This window comes from Eretmochelys imbricata, chromosome 1 (genome assembly GCF_965152235.1).
Source record: "Eretmochelys imbricata isolate rEreImb1 chromosome 1, rEreImb1.hap1, whole genome shotgun sequence".
Classification (NCBI taxonomy): Eukaryota; Metazoa; Chordata; order Testudines; family Cheloniidae; genus Eretmochelys; species Eretmochelys imbricata.
Window position 1 is genome coordinate 263,937,611 of NC_135572.1, and position 21,831 is coordinate 263,959,441.

General features: G+C 44.6%; 1 protein-coding gene across 4 annotated transcripts; it reads left to right on the plus strand.

The window, feature by feature from the left end:
* Positions 1-670: 670 nt before the first annotated feature.
* HMGXB4 (HMG-box containing 4) lies at positions 671-21,583 on the plus strand. 4 transcript variants are annotated; one of them, XM_077829200.1, is made up of 11 exons: positions 671-868; positions 7,400-7,505; positions 8,183-8,331; positions 9,530-9,608; positions 10,900-11,891; positions 13,334-13,415; positions 13,951-14,015; positions 14,327-14,432; positions 14,969-15,138; positions 15,862-15,984; positions 19,347-21,583. In XM_077829200.1, exons 2-11 carry the CDS (start codon positions 7,475-7,477, stop codon positions 19,389-19,391), a joined length of 1,842 nt encoding a protein of 613 aa, XP_077685326.1. In that variant the 5' UTR covers positions 671-868; positions 7,400-7,474; the 3' UTR covers positions 19,392-21,583. The 4 variants fall into 4 exon arrangements, with proteins under 4 accessions (XP_077685326.1, XP_077685347.1, XP_077685336.1 ...); XM_077829221.1 differs by lacking the exon at positions 7,400-7,505 and having other exon boundaries at positions 758-868; XM_077829210.1 differs by lacking the exons at positions 671-868; positions 7,400-7,505 and adding an exon at positions 8,990-9,015 and having other exon boundaries at positions 8,213-8,331.
* The last annotated feature ends 248 nt before the right edge of the window (positions 21,584-21,831 follow it).

A 21,831-nucleotide genomic window follows, 5' to 3' on the forward strand; every position in this document is an offset into this window, starting at 1 on the left:
AGGGGAAGAGTGTGTGTACACTAGGTCAGTGGCTCTCAACCAGAGGTCCGGGGCCCACTGGCAAGCCCTGAGCAGGTTTCAGGGGGTCCACCAAGCAGGGCCAACATTAGACTTACTGTGGCCCAGAGCAGAAAGCCAAAGCCCCACTGCGTGAGGCTGAAGCCTGGGGCTCCAAGCCCCACCACCCAGGTCTGAAGCCGAAGCACCTTCGCTTCACAGGGCCCACTGTGGCGTGGGGCCCCAGGCAATTGCCTTGCTTGCTACCTCCCAATGCTGGCCCTGTCTTTTGTATGCAGAAAAACAGCTGTGGCCCAGCTGGGCCCTAAAGTTTCTATAGCACCGGGGGCTCAGAAAGAAAAAGGTTGAGAAGCCCTGCTCTCGATGATGGACCAGGAGCTGATGGGGGGGGTGTGAGTACATCAGGTGAAGCACCAGCCCTGGGCAGGAGAGGGGGGGTTGACACAAGGCGAGGGCCCAGCTGCGCTCCACCCTCTCTCTCTTCGACTGAGCCCGAGGCCTCCAGCCGCGGACCCAGCGCCTGGCGATCGATCGGCTCGGCGTTCCGCTACAGGCCGAGCGCCCTGCCTGCCTCCTGCGTCGGAGGCGCTCGGCGCTCGGCTGGTTCCCCCTGGGCGCCGGGTGGGTGTCTCTTTTCCCATTCGAAGATGGCGGCCGCAGGCAGCGGCGGAGGCGAGGCGGGAAGCGGCGGACCAGAGTGAAGCCTCCGCGGAGCCCCCTCTCCCCTGAGCGGGGCCGCCGCGCGGCGGGCTGCTCCCGCCTCCGGCCTGGGCCGCCGCCGCCGCGGGGGACCCCGGGGCCTGCTCTAGGGGCAGAGCCGCGGGCTGGAGCGAGGCTGGAGCCCGCCGGGGTGAGAGGAGACGCGGGCAGGGGGCGGTGAAGCGGCCGGGCTGGTTCAAATGGAGGAGGCGGGAAAGCGAGCGGGGCGCGCGCGCGAAGCCCCGGAGGGGAGGGCGGGGCGCCGCGCTGGGGGCAAGTGCGAGGGTTGCCGGCAGGGGGCGCGCGCGCGCGCGGGCTCGGTGACCGTGCGCCCCACCGAAATGTAGGGGGCACTGGCTGGGCGGATGGCTGCGCTGATAGCCCCGGGTCTCTGCACCGGGCCACTGAAACCGTGCGAATGGCAGTAATCCTGCAAGGCCATCGGCGCCCTGGAGCACCCCCCGCTGCTGGGCCAGCCACAGGGGCACAGCACGCACACAGCTGCCCGGGAAGGGAGAGACGGTCCCGGGCTCTGCCTAGGGCAGGGTGGTGCCCCGGAGGCTTCTGTTGTCCTCGTTGTTCCTTACACCGTTACCCTCCTTCCCCGTGGGCTGCTGTGAGTTCATTGCGTTGTCTGAGTGAGGGCCTGGTGCTGCAGCCCTTAGGTCCTCGGTCACACAGGTGGGCTTCAGTTGGACTCTTCGCAGGGGAAAGGTTTGGAGAATAGGGACCCAAGGCCCCCGTCCTGCTAACGCACCTTCAGCACTACGTGTGCGTGTCCCATCAAAGTTCATAGGACTGCTTGTACATAAAGTTAAGCACGTGCTTTGTAGGGTCAGGGGCTTAGTTTGTGAGCCCTTCTGGGCAGGGACCTTGTCTTCTAAGCTCTACTCTTGTCTCTTCCTTTCTCTAATGGGACTAATAAGGTACTCCTCATCTGGAGTACTGTGTCCAGTTTTGGGCCCCACACTACAAGAAGGATGTGGATAAATTGGAGAGAGTCCAGCGAAGGGCAACAAAAATGATTAGGGGTCTAGAACACATGACTTATGAGGAGAGGCTGAGGGAGCTGGGATTGTTTAGCCTGCAGAAGAGAAGAATGAGGGGGGATTTGATAGCTGCTTTCAACTACCTGAAAGGGGGTTCCAAAGAGGGTGGCTCTAGACTGTTCTCAATGGTAGCAGATGACAGAACGAGGAGTAATGGCCTCAAGTTGCAGTGGGGGAGGTTTAGATTGGATATTAGGAAAAACTTTTTCACTAAGAGGGTGGTGAAACACTGGAATGCGTTGCCTAGGGAGGTGGTGGAATCTCCTTCCTTGGAAGTTTTTAAGGTCAGGCTTGACAAAGCCCTGGCTGGGATGATTTAACTGGGAATTGGTCCTGCTTCGAGCAGGGGGTTGGACTAGATGACCTTCAGGGGTCCCTTCCAACCCTGATATTCTATGATTCTATGTGCATAACCGTACACAAATCTGTTTCCTCTTGGTGTTACCCTCATCTTTCCCATCACACCCCACCGACTCTGTTGTCTCTTGACGAGCTGTATCTATGTTAGGTGCTGATCCTATAAACATTTACCATCAAGTATAATGCCTACTATCATGAGTGGTCCCATTGAAGTCAGTGGGACAGATCACAGAAATAAACATGGTGCCTTGTAGTGTTTGCAAGATGTGGCCCTTAACCTTGTGAGCTCATTGTGCGGAAAGGATCTGTCTCATTTTTATTTTTCTGTAAAGGGCTGTGCTGTGGTGTTCAATAAATTCTTTGTGTGAAATGCCAAGAATATAGCAGTAGGGATATATTACCCACCACCTGACCAGGATGGTGATAGTGACTGTGAAATGCTCAGAGAGATTAGAGAGGCTATTAAAATAAAAAATTCAATAATAATGGGGGATTTCAACCATCCCCATATTGACTGGGTACATGTCACCTCAGGATGGGATGCAGAGATAAAGTTTCTTGACACCTTAAATGACTGCTTCTTGGAGCAGTCCTGGAACCCACAAGGGGAGAAGAAATTCTTGATTTAGTCCTAAGCGGAGCACAGGATCTGGTCCAAGAGGTGTATATAGCTGGACCGCTTGGTAATAGGGACCATGATATAATTAAATCTTAACATCCCTGTGGTGGGGAAAACACCACAGCAGCCCAACACTAGCATTTAATTTCAGAAAGGGGGACTACTCAAAAATGAGGAAGTGAGTGAAACGGATTAAAAGGTACTGCGCAAAAAGTGAAATCCCTGCAAGCTGCATGGAAACTTTTTAAAGACACCATAATAGAGGCTTAACTTAAATGTATACCCCACATTAAAAAGTAAGAGAACCAAAAAAGTGCCACTGTGGCTAAACAACAAAGTAAAAGAAGCAGTGAGAGGCTGTTAGGGTTCCTTCCCCACTCTGAACTCTAGGGTACAGATGTGGGGATCTGCATGAAAGACCCCCTAAGCTTATTTTTACCAGCTTAGGTTAAAATCTTCCCCAAGATACAAACTTTGCCTTGTCCGTGAACAGTATGCTGCCACCACCAAGCGTTTTAAACAAAGAACAGGGAAAGAGACCACTTGGAGACGTCTTCCCCCAAAATATCCCCCCAAGTCCTACACACCCCCTTTCCTGGGGAGGCTTGAGAATAATATCCTAACCAATTTGTTACAAAATCATCAAAGACCCAAACCCCTGGATTTTGGAACAATGGAAAAATCAGTCAGGTTCTTAAAAGAAGGATTTTATTAAAAATAAAGGTAAAAATAATTTCTGTAAAATCAGGCTGAAAAATATTTTACAGGGTATTCAGATTCAAAACACAGAGGATCCCCCTCTGGGCAAAACCTTAAAGATACAGAAAACAGGAATAAACCTTCCTCTTAACACAGGGAAAATTTACATAAAACAAAAGATAAACTAATCCGCCTTGCCTGGCTTACCTATACTGGTTGCAATATTGGAGACTTGGATTGGGATGGGTTAGAGAAGATGGATTTCTGTCTGGCCTCTCTCAGTCCCAAGAGAGAACAACCACGCAAACAAAGAGCACAAAAAAGCCTTTCCCTGCCCCCCTCCCCAAGATTTGAAAGTATCTTGTCCTCCTATTGGTCCTTTGGGTCAGGTGCCAGCCAAGTTAGCTGAGCTTCTTAACCCTTTACAAGTAACAGGATGTTGCCTCTGGCCAGGTGGGATTTTATAGCACTGTATACAGAAAGGTGGTTACCCTTCCCTTTATATTTATGACAGAATCAAAAAGGCATCCTTTAAAAAGTGGAAGTTAAATCCTAGTGAGGAAAATAGAAAGGAGCATAAACTCTGGCTAGCTGTTCTTCAAATTCTTTTTTGGTCTACTTAATTATATTTTTACACTTCATTTGCCGAAGACAAAAAATAACAGAAAAAAACATTTTTAAGTACATCAGAAGCAGGAAGCCTGCTAAAAAATCAGTGGGGCTGCTGGGCGATCGAGGTGCTAAAGGAGTACTCAAGGACGATAAGGCCATTGCGGAGAAACTAAATTAATTCTTTGCATTGGTCTTCACAGCTGAGGATGTGAGGGAGATTCCCAAACCCGAGCCATTTTTTTTAGGTGACAAATCTGAGGAACTGTCCCTGAGTGAGGTGTCATCAGAGGAGGTTTTGGAACAAATTGATAAACTAAACAGTAATAAGTCACCTGGACCAGATGGCATTCACTCAAGAGTTCTAAAGGTATTCAAATGTGAAATTGCAAGACTACTAACTGTAATCTGTAACCTATCATTTAAATCAGCTTCTGTACCAAATGACTGGAGGATAGCTAATGTGACTCCAGTTTTTAAAAAGGCTCCAGAGGTGATCCCAGCAATTACAGGCCGGTAAACCTGACTTCAGTACCGGGCAAACTGGTTGAAACTATAGTAAAGAACAAAATTGTCAGACACATAGATGAACATAATTTGTTGGGGGAAGAGTCAACATGTTTTTTGTAAAGGGAAATCATGCCTCACCAATGTAATAGAATTCTTTGAGGGGGTCAACAAGCATGTGGACAAGGGAAATCCAGTGGATATAGTGTACTTAGATTTTCAGAAATCCTTTGACAAGGTCCCTCACCAATGGCTCTTAAGCTAAGTAAGATGTCATGGAATAAGAGGGAAGGTCCTCTCATGGATTGGTAACTGGTTAAAAGATAGAAAACGAAGGGTAGGAATAAATGGTCGGTTTTCAGAATGGAGAGAAGTAAATAGTGGTGTCCTCCAGGGGTCTGCACTGGGACCAATCCTATTCAACATATTCATAAATGATCCAGAAAAAGGGGTAAACAGTGAGGTGGCAAAATTTGCAGATGATACAAAACTGTCAAGATAGTTAAGTCCCAGGCAGACTGCGAAGAACTACAAAAGGATCTCTTAAAACTAGGTGAGTGGGCAACAAAATGGCAGATGAAATTCAGTGTTGATAAATGCAAAATAATGCACATTGGAAAACATAATCCCAACCATATGTATAAAATGATGGGGTCTGATTTAGCTGTTACCACTCAAGAAAGAGATCTTGGAGTCATTGTGGACAGTTCTCTGAAAACATCCACTCAATGTGCAGCAGCAGTCAAAAAAGTCAACAGAATATTGGGCATCATTAAGAAAGGGATAGATAATAAGACGAAAAAATATCGTATTGCCTCTATATAAATCTATGGTATGCCCACATCTTGAATACTGCGTGCAGATCTGGTCACTCCCCTCTTTAAAAAGATACATTGGAATTGGAAAAGGTACAGAAAAGGGCAACAGAAATTATTAGGGGTATGGAATGACTTCTGTATGAGGAGAGATTAATAAGACTGAGACTATTCAGTTTGGAAAAGAGACAACTAAGGAGGCATATGATTGAGGTCTATAAAATCATGACTGGTGTGAAGAAAGTAAATAAGGATGTGTTATTTACTCCTCATAACACAAGAACTAGAGGTCACCAAATGAAATTAATAGGCTGTAGGTTTAAAACAAATAAAAAGGAAGTATTTCTTCACACAATGCACTGTCAACCTGTGGAACTCTTGCCAGAGGATGTTGTGAAGACCAAGACTATAACAGGGTTCAAGAAAGAACTAGATAAATTCATGGAGGATAGGTCCATCAATGGCTGTTAGCCAGGATGGGCAGGGATGGTGTCCCTAGTCTCCCTGTTTGCCAGATCTGGGAATGAGCGACAGGGAAAGGATCACTTGATGATTGCCTGTTCTGTTCATTCGCTCTGGGGCATCTGGCATTGGCCACTCTTGGAAAACAGGATACTGGACTAGATGGACCTTTGGTCTGACACGGTATGGCAGTTCTTTAGTTCTTATGCCATGTCTGCCAATGGCATTGTACACATTTTTGTAATATTGAGGGTTTTTAAAATTTCTGTGGTGGATGATTTTCTTAAAATATTTAAATGAATGCTGATTAACCTCTACCCCATGTGAATTGTAACAAAAATGTTTCCTACTTAGTTGGGGTGGTAGTGGTGGGTGTAGAGTGGTGGTAGGTTTGTTTTTTGTTTGGAAACCAGTAAAGCATGAATACATATTTATATTATAGTGTCAACACTTGTTTCTAAAGGCTGTAGGTATATGGAGAGCTTTACAAAACACACACAAGACAAGTTCCCTACCCCAAAGAGTTTAAACTCTTAACGCCAGTATGGTGTCATGTTTGTGTCTCAGCCAGTCAGAAAACCGGCTGCTTGGTCTCTTACTCACAGATGAAAAAAAAGTAACTTCAGCCAGGTGAGAACTGGATAATCCCTGGAAGGATAACCTGGTTTTAAAAGTTGCACTTCTACCAAGAAGCTGGTCTCTGACTGAAGAACACAAGTTGTTTTCTGTGAGATAATCTGAATTCAGCTATTCCACAATGACAAAAGGTGCAACCTCTTACCTGCACCAGGATCCCTAATAGAATGACTCAGTCAGGAGAGACGGAACTTCCTGAGCTGCCAGAGGCTGGGAGTGCTGCAGAATCCCTAGGAAAAGGGAGTGCTTTTTCCTTCTACTTCCTCTCCTATCTCCCAAATTGGGCATCAGAATTGCTAAACTAGCCGGATGGGGGAATACAAGAATTTCAGAAAAGATGCACACCTCTACCCCAAAATCTCCAATTAATGTAGTAGATCTAAGGTCATTGGACATTGCACAGGACTGGTATCCAGCTGGGGTCCTCTCTCTCTCCACCCCAAATTCTTCATCCAAGATTCAGGGGTTTAGCATTTGTCTCTTTAAAGACCCCACTCTTTGCTACAATGCTGACAAGAAGGGGTCATAACACCAACTCTATTTTTAATTGTTTGTGTCAACATGGAAGCTAAAACAAGCCATTTGGTCACTCGTTTTACATTTTATTGAAATAAATGACATGATGTTACCAATTTGAGGTTTCATGAGGAAGAGGGGATCCTTGTTATCTCCCTGTAAAATCAAGCAACCCCTCCAAACTTTTAACATGTGAATCAGCTAAAGCAAACTACCCTGAAGTTTGATCTTTTTCTACCAATCTTCCCATCCCTTAGGTGTGAGCAAGAGCAGACAAGGAGGCACACTTCCTTGCTTTCCCTCTGCCACTTTCTTCCTGCGAGTCTCCATTCAGTTCCCCGTGGGAAGTTCCCTTTTCTCCATTATGATTCCACTTTATGGGAGGGTTATTCTCATTCTCTGTTTCTTAGACCTTGTCCTGTAGACGGGAACGGGGGAAGGAGCCCAGACGTGGCAACACATTCTCAGGCTCCTGCAGGACCACCATGGCTTATGATGACTCCAAGAAAAAAGAAGGTATGACTGCTTCATAATCTGTGAGGGTGTTCAAAAAGGGTACCCTCTACAGCCCCTGCAAGCCCATGGAGTTGAGAGAGTGGGAAAGGAAGCCGGTCTCCTGCATGGCAGTACAGAATGCAAAGCCCTAGGGCATCAGGCTGGGTTTCTGCAGCATTCCAAGTCTCTCGTGGCGTCAGGAAGTGAGATACTGGGACTAGAAAATGGGTTTCACAGGTGGCATTTCAGACTGCTAACACCTTCATTACTGAACTCTGCCCTTGCAGCATTTATTGTCCCTGTCAACTCCATAGAACAGGAATGGGGATAGAATTTAAATCTCCTTCACAGCAACATAGTAATCTCTAGACCCTGGTTTTAGTCTCAGCAGCATCCTGAGTTCCTTCTGTCTCTGGGGAGAAAGAAACCAAGACTAGGAATTGAACCTTGATCTCTTGTGGGGTACTGTACAGCACTGAGCCTTTTCCCTGCAGTTGGGGCAGCACAGCACACAAATTCCTAGTCCCCAGTATTCTTTTTTTTTTTTTGCTTGGTTGGTTGTTTTTTTTTGTACATCAGTCTGCTTCAACTTTGGCCTCTGTGATTGTGTTGCATTTTATGCAGAATGAATTTGCTTTCATTGTTCCTTAATTGGGTATCTTCATCCTTCCCTTTCTCACCACACTCACAAATGCTAGAGTGCTTAGAGGGTGACCGAAGCATTGACGACGTGGGGCTGGCAGCAGGTAGAACCCAGCGAGAGAAAAAACGCTCTTACAAGGATCTGCTGCGGGAAGAGGAGGAAATAGCAGCTCAGGTCAGAAAGACCTCAAAGAAAAGGTTGAAGGTGAGAAAATGCACTTAAAACAGTGGTTCTCAAACTTTAGCAACCCAAGGACCCCCATTTTGATTTAAAATTTTTCACAGACCCCCAAACCTCACTCAGCCCCAGGCCCTGCCCCCACTTCACCTCTTCCCGCCTCCACTCCACCCCAGCCCCTCCTCTTCCCCGTCTCTTTCCGCCCCTGAGTGCGCCCCATCCCTGCTCCTCCCCCTTCCTCCCAGCGCCTCCTGCACGAGGCGCTGGGAGGAGAGGGAGGAGTTGATCAGCATGGCTTGCGGACCCCAGTTTGAGAAACGTTGACTTAAAATCTTCTGCTGGGATTGGGGTGGGTGAATTTGCTATTTTCCTTTTGTAAAAATGGCCAGTGACGGACTATGGAAAGCAGAGGGAGTGCTTCACATCACTCATTGGCAGCATACAGTCCTTCAAAAAGTGGTATTGATTAATTCTGAGAAGTAGTCAGGCCCAGTTATTATCTGTGATTTGTGGCCTCAGGATGGGTGAGTGGGGAGTTCCTACCCCAGCCCTGAGAGGCATGGGAGAGCAGGAATTGTAAATTTTCATATAAAAAACAAAATTCTAGACCTTATGGTTGCATAGATAATTTACAGAATATGAACAGAATATAAAGTGATGCACTGTTGTCCTCTTGATTCTGCAGGCAGCCTGAAATGGTAGCTCTGAGAGGTATGAACTGCCCTATTCATCACCTGGAGGTGTTAATACTGAAACCTGATAGTAACCACTTTGAGCTGAAATTTCTGCTGCCTATTGTCAGTCCAGAGGTGACTAGTTTAAGATTGGGAGGGTTAAGACCTTTGCAAGTGTGGAAAAAATTGTTTTCCACTCTTTTTTTTTAATTTTCCACCACTCAAATGGAATTCCCAAACTTCATTTTAAAACTTCAGAATGGTCAATACACAGAGAATGTATTTCAGTGGTGGGCAATCTGTGGCCCTTCCCACAGCTCCCATTGGCTGGGAATGGCAAACCACGGCCACTGGGAGCTGCAGGCGGCAGTGCCTGCAGATGGTCAATGTAAACAAACTGTCTCATGGCCCACCATCGGATTACCCTGACAGGCCGCAGGTTGTCCATTTAGTGACAAGAGTGGTTTCCAGAATTATCTGTATCAAGAGCCAGTATGAATTTGTTTTTGTTTCCTATTGGTTTTTCATCTCCTTTTCTCCTCTGATTCCAGGACAGCGACCTCTTCTTCTTGGGGACAGAATCTCATAAGAAGAAGAGGAAGCATTCCTCTGATGAGTTCTTCTACGGAGGTGAGAATAGGAAACATGTAGGATTGATGCTATGGGGCAGGAAGGCTGATCAGTAGGGCCCTACCAAATTTATTGTCCATTTTGGTCAATTTCGCGGTCATAGTATTTAAAAAATTGTAAATTTCATTATTTCAGATATTTAAATCTGAAATTTCACAGTGTTGTAACTGTAGGGGTCCTGACCCAAAGGGTAGCTGTGGGGGTCTCAAGGTTATTGTAGGAGGATTGCGGTATTGCCACCCTTGCTTCTGCGCTGCTGCTGCTGGCGGTGATGCTGCCTTCAGAGCTGGGCGCCTGGCTGGAAAAAAAAAATCCTGACATTTGAGAGTTTTATCTCCAGATCATGATGGTAGGCTCTGAGCAGATGTGGTGAGTGCTGGGAGGATGAACTGAGTAAGGTGTCACATGGAGTAGGGGGCCTGAAGTGATGGGGTGGTGATGATGGGGACTGGAGGACAGGATTAATTGCTGGGCAGGAGATGAGCAGATGTGGGGATGAGAGTTCCTGCAGCAGGGGCCAAAATCCCCTTATCCAGTACATGTGGGAGAGCGGGCAACACTAATTGTCACATGCACACACCCTGGGGATGGGCAGGCGTGCAAAAATCAAGAGACTGACCTAAAAACTCAATATAATAATTTTTTTAAATCTTGTGATTTTGGGGCCAATCTCATGATTTTTGGAGGTCCGACTCCTGATTTTTTATCTCTTGAAGTTGGCAATACTGCACATCCCTTTAGGTGGCTTTTGTGCTTGTTTTTTCTCTCTGAAAGATCAAGCTATGGATTTTCTTCGATCGTAAGCTCTTTGAGATAGGGACTTTCTTTTTGTTCTGGTTATGCAGTGTCTAGCACAATGGGGTCTGGTCCTTGACTGGGTCTCCTTGGTGCTACCATAGTACAAATAATAAATAATAACAATACTAATAATACTCAAGGTAATACTGGCTCCTCTGAATTTTCAGTCACATATATTCATGCCATGGGATGGTCAAACCAGGCTCTCTGAGTTTAATATGAATACTGAATTATCCTAACAGTTCATACTCGTAACTAAACAGAAGCCCACAGCTTCTGTTTCTCTGTAGCCTTGTTTCTTGTGACCAGCCTAGTGCCAGGCTTCCTTTGCAACAAGATTCAGAGGACTTCTCTCTAAGCCAGAAAGGTGTCCATTTAGCCCTGAGCACCAGGAATATTGTGGAACTCTGAACCCCTCTTCTTCAAGCCGGCATAGGAGGAGATATGTCACATACAGTCTCCCCTCAGTTTGATTTATTTTGGTCTTTTTCAGACCTTTCACCTCTGGAGTTGCCATCAAAGAAGAAGAAAAAAGCAGTCTCAAGCCCAACCTCTTCTGACACGGCCATGGATCTTCTTAAGGCTATCACCTCACCCCTTGCCACGGGCTCCAAGCCCTCAAAAAAGACAGCTGAAAAATCATCCTTCTCTTCCTTTGCTGCCACTGGCTATTCAGAGAGCAAGAAGGAGCACCATAAGAAGAAACTGAGTGGTAGCAGTGGAGAGCTCACACTGGATGATGGTAGCTTCCACAAATCCAAAAAGATGAAGCCACTCTATGTAAACACAGAGACACTGACCCTGCGTGAGCCTGATGGCTTGAAGATGAAGCTCATCCTTTCACCTAAAGAGAAGGGGGGCAGCACAGTAGACGAGGAGTCATTCCCATACTCCTCACCACCAGCAGCAGCAAAAAAATCCTCCAAGAAATCAGGTCGAGATGAACAAGGCTCATTCCTCCTGGGTCATGAACTTCAAAGCTTCCTGAAATCCGCTCGGAAGAAGCACAAGCCACTGCCAGACGCACATCCACCTCCAATCCCCGAGGGATTTGTCCCTGACACCTCCCTGTTCTCAGAAGGTCATGGGAGTGAATATGACCTTTCAAGTATGGAGCCACCACTGGAATCAGGTTCATCATCTGGTGGGGAGTTGGAGGCCGGAGAGCTGGTGATAGATGACTCCTACCGGGAGATCAAGAAGAAGAAGAAGTCAAAGAAAAGCAAGAAAAAAAAGGACAAGGAGAAACACAAGGAGAAGAAGCACTCTAAGTCTAAGAAGAGTTCTGGACTCCCTGCCTCTGTAGCAGTAGCTGAAGTTATGGTGACACCACCGCCACCCCCTCCACCCAGCACTCCATTTGTCCTTCCTGTGCCTCCCCCCCCACCTCCTGTTTTCCACACAGATGGACAAAGTGAGAAGAAAAAGAAAAAAGAAGAGAAGGACAAGGAAAAAGTTGAGAAAGCAGAAAAGGATAAAGAAAAGGTAAAGAGCGGTAGCAGAAATTGTGATGTCTAAGACGCTGTGACATTGGGTAACACTGGATAAGACGCCCTATATTTTGGCCGCAGAATTAGCCACAGAACCATTGCCTTTGTTCCAGAAGCTGAGCTTTTGTTTAAAAAAAATATATTTCTAGTGCTCATTGTTATGAAAATAACATTCAAAATTTGAATCAAGTATAAACTGAAACAGTAGGTCTCAGAGGCATGAGCCATCCTGTCCATGTCAAATGGTTTTTAACCCTGAAACCTAAAGAAGAAAAACTAAGTCTCAACATAAATTGTTTCACTGTTGAAACATTTTTGCGAAACATCAGTTATCGTGTGATATATACAACTATGCTTTAGGGCATAAACCATCCTCAGACTTTATCTAAAAGGAGAAGTAAGAAACTTCTTTTAACAAGTTATACCATAATTGCCCATTTTGGGGTTACTTGCACCTTTTTCTGAAGCATCTGATTCTGGTTACTGCCAGGCAGGCTACTGGACCAGAGTGTCCACTGATCTGGTAAAAATATGGCAAGGGAAAACAACTCTATGCTGAAGTTGAAGTATTTTTCCATTATCTCCTAAATGAAAGAAAAATAAGATATTAATCTTGTAGAAGGACCACATTCCCAGTTCCATCCTATGCTGAGAATCTAGGACATCAGGTGTCCATGGCTAATTTATAAAACTGCGAGTGGGGAAAACTTTTGACAGAGTATGAGTGGTGTGGCAGTAATCAGAGCAATGTCATCCTGCAGTATACTGATGGGAAAGATGACAGACTGGACATAGAGTAGCTGGATTGTGTCAAGAATTAAGCAGGAATAACCCAAGTGAACCAGCCCATAACCACTCTCGCTCAGTAAAATAGGCTCTAAAATTACATGTAGGATTTCACTGAGCACAGATTGGCAACTGCCTCTGCCACCACAGTTGCTGTACTGCTAGTGTCTTACTCCTGTAGAAATCCTAGGACTGGAATAAGAGATGGTGCTATTTGTCAGGACTGAACTGAAAGATCTATGTGACATCCTAGACCACATCTACACCACGAGCTTGGGGTTTACTTGGCGCAGCTCCGCCATGCCTCCACTGCCACTATCTGTGCTACTGAGGCCATGCTGCTATTTATACTCACACTAACTCAGTGATGGCTAGCACAAGCATGTATACTTTAACAGGGGAATTGCACCCCTCACTCATGTGGTAGACATAGCCCTAGGAATGGAATAAGAAGTGGTGCTGCATGTCAAAATTGAGGTGTGTCAGCAGAACTGGATGTTGATCCTGAACCAGAATAGCAGGGGTTGCCGCAGGTCAGGAATGAAATGTATTGGCAGAGATCTTGCAGGAGTAACACAGATTATCCTTAAATTTAAATAGGTCTCAGTATAATTAAAAATCTTCCTTGTTTTCTTTTCTCCTTGTGATTAGCCAAAGAAGAAGAACATGTCTGCCTACCAAGTGTTCTGTAAGGAATATCGAGTGACTATTGTGGCTGAGCATCCAGGGATAGGTAAGAGAATAACCTAGCCTCTTCTTCTGTTCATATACGTCTGTCACTGTGATAGTCCAGTCAGATTGGTTACCAAGGCGTATCCTTGTTTTGTCCCAACACCCACTATTGACGTTGGAGTGCAAAGAGTCTGCCAGGATGTTTTAAATAAGAGGCAGCAAAGTGAAAAGGAAAGGCTCCCATGATCTAATATCATGGTGTTTCAACCCAACTGTGAATTTGGATAACTTCCTTTTACTGTGAAACTGTCTCCGATAGTATGTTGTGCAGCCTCCCATATACACATGTTCCTCAGTGGAGGTGTATTTGTCCAGCATCCACCTGTTCCTTTTAGGTTGAGACTATCGGAAATAGTCTCCAAGCATGGGTAGTTCAACTGTGATACAGGCTCTTCACTAACAGCATATGCATGGGCCAGTTTCCTGAACTTTCAGTATTTATACAAACTTTCCACTGTCTTCTCTTTGTTGATTTTTATATTTGATTTTTTTATTAACCTTTCCCATTTTATTGCTACCTCCCCTTTTCCTCCTAGATTTTGGGGAGTTGAGCAAAAAACTGGCAGAAGTGTGGAAGCAGCTGCCTGAAAAGGATAAACTGGTACGTATGCCCCTGGATATATTTTTTTGTAGAATAAATTCTCTACATTAGCTGCCTGGATCCTCTCATGCTGCCAGCTTTGCTTTTGCAGTGTAGGTTCCCTGGGTGTTAAAGTATGGCAAATAAATGTGCAACCCCCTGCAGTAAGGGAATTGGGTGCTCTCAGCCCCATAATAACAAAAATGTCCAGTTTCTGCTTGTGAGACTTGCTTAGCCAGTCAACTATCCATAAAGTCACCCCATCTCCCAAATCCTGGCAGCAGGTTTCCCTAATGGTTTGAATCCTGCTTTTCTTTCCGTGTTCTGTGCAGGTTTGGAAGCAGAAAGCTCAATATCTGCAGCATAAGCAGAATAAAGCAGAGGCCACAACAGTGAAGAGGAAGGCAGCTTCATCAGAGGGTGCCCCAAAAGTGAAAGGTAATAGCCACACCCCATTTGCTCTAGTCTTTGGGGAAAGGGGAGAGTACGACCTGTGCATTAGGGTATAGAGAGAGTGCCTTCTGCTCTTTCCCTCCTCCTTCCCCATGAGTTTGGTGTGTGATTATTCTCTAACTCAAAAATGATCCCTATAGAGAACTGAGGAATGATGTTAATAGGTTTCAAAAGGGCATTCTGACCAGCCATAAGCTATAAATATGGTACCATTCATACAGCACATTGATGATGGAGTATGTAAAGCAAGAAGGAACAGGAGAGAAGTTTGTGTAGGTGCTAGAGGCTGGAGTTAACAAAAACAAAGGGTATGGTTAGTTTAGCATCTGTTTAATGAGAGAATCTCCCACCACTTCTATATTAATATTAGTTATTAATACAGCGTCAAGAAGTGGGGTTGGTGCTTTGCATAAGTATGAGAGAGACCCCAGCTCCAAAGAGCTTACAATCCAAACAGACTTATCAGTAAAGGAATAAGAAAGAGGAGATGATAAGATTTTTTTCCCCCCATCTATTTTAAGCTTCCCCAGCAGGTATGCTTTCACCTCATAAGAAGTCCCCTTCCAGCACTGTGGTGTTATCCTCCTCACCAGCCAAAGCCCCTGATACAGATCCCATTGATGTAGCTGCACATCTACAGTTGCTGGGTGAATCTCTGAGTCTCATTGGACACCGACTGCAAGAGACAGAGGTGGGTACAGAGCCAGTACCAAATCAGGGAATCTCATTTGTAATCCCAACATAACATGTGTGTAACCTGGACTCTAAACTGCATTAGGTTTAATGGGTAACAGTATAGTCTCACTCCCACTGTCCTGCATGCTTTATCACAAATAAAACGTATTTGAACTGCTTTTCCCCAGTGTCCCAACTGGGATTTTTGTACAGGGGAGTAGCTCCTGCCTCTGTAAAGGTGAAAACCTCTTCCTTCACAGAAGGATGTGGAAAAGTAATTCCCCGCTCCAAAAATTATGTTACCTTAGGGCAAGCCTGGGTACAGTCTTAGCTCCTTGAGCCCAGAGAGGCAATATTCTTCACTATGCTTCCTATTTCTGGGTTGGGGTTTAAGTATCTATTATCGCAATAGATGATAAAAATCATAAAAATTGTGACCCTAATAAGACATATTTACTCCAGTACTCTGCCTTTGTTTTCTGTTGTTTCCCACCCTTTTCCTGTATTTGTACATTGCCTATTGAGATCCTGTTGTAAACTATTTGGGTCAGTGATATATATGTATGAAGTACATCACATGGCTTTGTTATGATACAAACAATAGATAGAGAAGTGGGATTGGTGGATAAGACCAAGAGAGAGCTTGTGGTATCTTTGAGAGAATAGATTTTTATGGTGATGGGATTGCAGTCTCCACTACTTATACCCATTCAATTCCTTTCTCCTTCCTTATTTCCAGGGGATGGTGGCTGTATCAGGAAGTTTGTCAGTACTTCTAGATTCTATTATCTGTGCCCTGGGCCCTTTAGCATGCCTGACCACACAACTACCTGAGCTGAATGGCTGCCCTAAGCAAGTTCTGGTGAGTTCCTTGTTCTTATTTCGGTTCTAGACCTATTTGTCTCCATGGAAAGAGAGCTGGAGTCCTGACTAGCATGTCTTTGTGACACTGGTGAGTCTCTACTGCTACACAGGTGGATAAATAGTTCTGCTAGTGCACTGTTACTATCAGGGCTTTGGAGAGGAGCCTGCGGAGCAGCAGAGCTGCAGGTTTTTGCCTGGAGCTGGAGCGGAGCCGGAGCACAGCTCCAAAGCCCTGGTTACTTTGGGAAGGATTTATGTGTGGGGAATTCACTGATAATATCTGCTGTAGGATATTGTGCATTAGATTTTCAGTGAAAGATACAGAGATGCTAACAGTTCAAGGGAACTTAACGTAACCCTTATTCCATTTATTGCAGTACTTGCAGCTCCTGTTTCTCAGTGACTGAAACAGTAAATCTGGAGCAAATAAAACAACTGTGCATGCCAGACATCTTAATAAGCTCCAAGTTTGCATAAGAATTAAAAGGCCCTCTCCAGCTGGTATATATATTGTCCAGGGCATGATGTGAATGATCTTGGTTGGGAGGGTGGCCCAGACACTGACTCATCACAGGAAGGGGTCTCTAACAAAAAAAATAAAAAGGTGTGGCAGCTTCTGCTGTAAACTCCCACAGTGGCCATGGGCACATTGCCTAGTATGTCAATCAGGTGCTGCCAGCTCAAGCCATGGCTATATAACCATTGGACAATGCAGCCTATACCTCTTGCCAAAAGCATTCTGAGCACTGGCACTCCCTCTCCACATCATTGATGGGGCTGGAAACTGGAACCTCTTTTTAGTTCTGTTAAGAACGAGGGAGCTGTAGGTAGGTTAAGGCACTAATCTTATCACTTCTGGAGATGTGAGCTCAGACCTGGTCACAAGTGCAATTAGTTTGGTAGTTCCAAGCTAGTTTCCTATCTAGACATTTGTCCACATCAGTAAACGTGCTTTCGCCACAGTAAGCTAGAGTTGGCAGGGTTTGTGTGTCGTGTAAGGTGCTGTTTATCTCTTCAGCCAGTAGGTGGCATTGCTAAATTTAGAACCGATCAAGAGACTGCCAAGATTCCAGTCCCTCGTTCTTCAAGCATTAACAGGAATGTGTATCAAAGATATTGCTACCTGAAATTTATCAGCCAAAACTTTTTCAGCAAAGGGTGCAGATTCGGCAACACTAAAACATTCTGCAAATTTACTGAATGATTCCTTTTTTAAAAAACCAGAAAGCGGCAAAATGTTTCATTTTGACATTTTCAAAACTAAATGCTTTGATTTTTCAGTTAGAAATGACTTTTTTCCAAGTATCCTTCGAGTTTATATTTTAAAAAATCCCAAACATTAAAAAATGATTGACATTGAAATGAAGCATTTTGTTTTGGATTGAATGAAATATTTCGTTTGACCGAAAATGACATTTTTTCTATTTGCTGAAAATTCTGAGAAAGCTTGTTTAGAGTCCATCCCAAATGACAGGTTTCAGAGTAGCAGCCGTGTTAGTCTGTATCCGCAAAAAGAAAAGGAGTACTTGTGGCACCTTAGCAATGAACAAATTTATTTGAGCATAAGCTTTCGTGAGCTACAGCTCACTTCATCAGATGCATGCAGTGGAAAATACAGTGGGGAGATTTTATATACACAGAGAACATGACACAATGGGTGTTACCATACACACTGTAAGGAGAGTGATCAGGTAAGGTGAGCTATTACCAGCAGGAGAGGAAAAAAACCTTTTGTAGTGGTGGGCCATAATCAAAGTGGGCCATTTCCAGCAGTTGACAAGAACATCTGAGGAACAGCCGGGGGGAGGAGGAATAAACATGGGGAAATAGTTTTACTTTGTGTAATGACACATCCACTCCCAGTCTTTATTCAAGCCTAATTTAATGGTGTCCAGTTTGCAAATTAATTCCAATTCAGCAGTCTCTCGTTGGAGTCTGATTTTGAAGTTTTTTTGTTGAAGAATTGCCACTCTTAGGTCTGTAATCAAGTGACCAGAGAGATTGAAGTATTCTCCGACTGGTTGTTGAATGTTATAATTCTTGACATCTGATTTGTGTCCATTTATTCTTTTACGTAGAGACTGTCCGGTTTGGCCAATGTACATGGCAGAGGGGCATTGCTGCCACATGATGGCATATATCACATTGGTAGATGTGCAGGTGAACGAGCCTCTGATAGTGTGGCTGATGTGATTAGGCCCTATGATGGTGTCCCCCTGAATAGATATGTGGACACAGTTGGCAACGGGCTTTGCTGGGAGTGGATGTGTCATTATACAAAGTAAAATTATTTCCCCATGTTTATTCCTCCCCCCCCCCCCCCCCCCCCCACTGTTCCTCACACGTACTTGTCAGCTGCTGGAAATGGCTCACCTTGATTATCACTACAAAAGATTTTTTTCACCCCTGCTGGTAATAGCTCACCTTACCTGATCACTCTCGTTACAGTGTGTATGGTAACACCCATTGTTTCATGTTCTTTGTGTATATAAAATCTCCCCACTGTATATTCCACTGCATGCATCCGACGAAGTGAGGGGTAGCTCACGAAAGCTTATGCTCAAATAAATTTGTTAGTCTCTAAGGTGCCACAAGTACTCCTTTTCTTCATCCCAAATGAGTTTCTTTTCCTTTTTTTTTTTTTCCGGAATTGCCAGAGAACTGAAAAATCCATTATTCGCACAGCTCTAGTCTGAGGCTTCTTTTGGGTAGCCAGCCACACCTCTGGAATTACTGGTGTGCTGCAGTCATAGACACTACAGGTGAAGTCACTGGAACATGTTTACTGAGATGCTGAGGACCACAACAATGTCCTTTAGGCTGCCAACAGCATTTGCAAAGAAAATCCAGGAGCTAAGACAAACTTTCTTTCACTCTCACCTTATTTCTGAAATATTTTCCTTTTTTCAACTTTCATATTCCAAATTCTAGCAGAGTTTTTCATGAGTTTGTGTAGGCAGGGCATTTCTTCTGGATTTCCCTATTCCATCACCCTGGGTTGGGTCCTTCCTCACTGAGCTTCCCTCTGGTGGATGTGGGCTGGGTATGGATTGCTTCCCAATGCATCTACACTGCTCTTAGCACTGGCCAGGTGGGATGAGGAAGCACTATAACGCACTGTGAGTGTTTCCCTTACCTCCAGGTGCCCCACTGTGCTCTCAGTGCCTGAGACTGTCTTTCAGCTAGGTCTCCTTGTATTTCCAAAACGCCGAAGGTTAGCTAACAGTACTGGTAACTTCCAAGAGAATGACAAGATGAGGATCTCCACATCCCACAGCTCTGTTACACTGAAGCATTGTTTCTGTAGGATTTAGAATCACAACTGATTCTTTTAAAAAATGTTAAATGTTCTCTTTCCAGTCAAATACACTAGACAACATCGCCTACATCATGCCTGGACTCTGACAGGAAAGGACCCTGGGATGAACCTGCTTCCACGTTACCGACTTGTGTACATAGGCGCTATACCGGCACTCTCTAAGGGTTCCGTGTGTAGGGTTTTAAAGTTTTATATCTGTATAGTATATACATAGGATTGTAACTATTTTACTTTTATTAATTTTATGAAAAGTTGTGACATAAGCTGAGCAAATCCTTTCCTGTTGGTGGGAGAGACCTACTCAATGTATTCTCCAGTCAGAAGGTTTTTGCGTGGTTGGAGTTCATAAAACTTTTGATATATCAGCCTTAAATTCAAAGAAGCCTTTTTGGGGAATTGGCCTGAGCACAGACTGTCTGTTAATGGACAAGTGCACAGGCTTGTTCATTTTGGACCAAGCAATACTGCTGGACTCATCACCAGACCTGTTTCTAACTTTATTGAAATGCACTGCTTTGGGGGAGGACTGGATGGCTGTCAGAAGAAAGAGGCTTTGACCTCTAAGTCATTTCTTCCAACTCCCAGGTCATTAGTGTTACTGTCTGCTGACTGGCTGGTAGCTTGTGTTAAAATAGTTGTGGAGATGGTGAAGAATCTGTACTCTTCTAGTGGACTTGTACCTACATCATCATCAACACTAGATGCCAACCTCAGAAAAGGGCCAAAGATTGAATGGACTGAGGAGAATGAACCACCCTCTTAATTCCTCCAGATCAGGGCTGTACCACCCTGATGGGGATCAGAGGGCAATAGGTGGGAGAAACTTGCACTGCCTCTGCCCATCTGTACCTGTTTTGTGGGAAGAGGACTTTGTTTCTAAGAGTGTTGATCCTATTTCACCAGCAGTATTGAAAAAGAGTTATGGAATCCTGGTGCTGCCGGATTATCTAGAGACAGTGCTTAATGTTAAAGATCGAAGAGATTCTTGCTGAGTGGAACATGGGTTGGGTGGCCAGATCCCACCTGAGCGCCTTCTCCTCTAAAGTGAGCTGCGGGAAAGCATTTGATTCTCACATAGGTGTGCGTGTGTATGTGTGGTGTATTTAACTTTTGCCAATATCTTAATAGATTTTAATTTATCCTGTATATTTCTGTATATATATATGTGTGTGTGTGTGTGTATATATATATATATATATAAAATTTAAAAACAAAATAGCTTTCCCTCCACCAATCGTTTGTGGAAAATATGAATCAGCTGTGCTCACCCCCCACCCTATAGGAATTAGCTGCTCCTGTTGTAGCAGGCATAGACTCTGCAAGAGGGAATAGCAACAACAGGATGTTAAGCCCTTGTGAAGAACAGTGTGTCCAGGGATGTTGGGTGGAAGCTGAAATGGAGACCTGTTTATTCTTGCCCCAGCCTCCCCATCCCTTATAATTTATAGGTTTTAAAGTAGCAGAAGGAGGACACTTTTGCTTCTGTTTTGAATTCTGGATTCTCTTTTCCGTGGCAGTTGGAAGTGAGCTGTATCTCAATATGGCTGAGATCTAAATCTGTCACGATTAAGCAAATCCTTGGATGTGTAGAGGGAAGCTTCCACCCAATCCCCTCTACTGTGTATTTCCCCAGCTGCACGTACATGGTAAATGCTGTCTTGTAGGGCGTCCTCTCTTCCCAGTTCAGTGCTGCTTTGTTGGTCAGTCAGTAGGGCTGGACTGGTGGGTGAAACAGAAGGCTCTTATAGAGCATATAGAAGATCTGGGCCTAGGCCTCAGACCTAGGCATACACATCTCAAAAATATGTGGCTAATCCCAAGCGGCATTTGAGGGAGGTAGGGGTGAGCAGAGAGATATTAGTGGGCTTCTGAACCCTCACCAAACCCTCTATTCTAAGAAATGGCATAAAACACCTGACTGTGTTTCTAGCTCTCCACAATGGAGAGCACTGTAGTGAGTGATAGATACTCAGATCTCTATCTAAGGAGCATAAGGGGATCAATCAACTATAGCTTTGCCATCTATATAACAAACTCTTGAAGAGTTTTAAAAAGAACCAACCACACACACAAACCCTAATGTATTGTATTTTTATTTAAAATTTGTAAACATTTGTATAATCTGTATCTTGTGGTATTTGGTATTAGAGGGGAAACTTTGGACTGAGACCTGTTTTTATATTTTTGTTATTTTTCTTGCCATTTGGTCCAGATTGCATTACAGTTGTATAAAGAAACTTTTGTACTGTACTTACATATAATTTTTTTAACATTTGGAGTTTGTGTCATTATTTTGTATTTATATCTGCATCTTCTCCCCAACAACACTGGCTACTAGTGTTTAGTATTACTAAATAGTGCATAGTAGTCTGTTTTATTAGCCTCTCCTGTTCTATGGACACTGTGTTCCAACACCTCATTTCTAATAGCACAATCTGCTTGATACATCTCTTGAAAATTACTGATAATTTAGACCCCCTACTCCATACTTCTTAGCGGCATCAATGAGAGACATGCCTGAGAGCT

Excerpts from the sequence above, each read along its gene's own strand:
- HMGXB4 (XM_077829200.1), top strand. The coding sequence starts at position 7,475 with ATGGCTTATGATGACTCCAAGAAAAAAGAAG. Across the intron at positions 14,433-14,968 it reads GGGTGCCCCAAAAGTGAAAG|CTTCCCCAGCAGGTATGCTT; the intron begins GTAATAGCCACA and ends ATCTATTTTAAG. Across the intron at positions 15,139-15,861 it reads ACCGACTGCAAGAGACAGAG|GGGATGGTGGCTGTATCAGG; the intron begins GTGGGTACAGAG and ends CCTTATTTCCAG.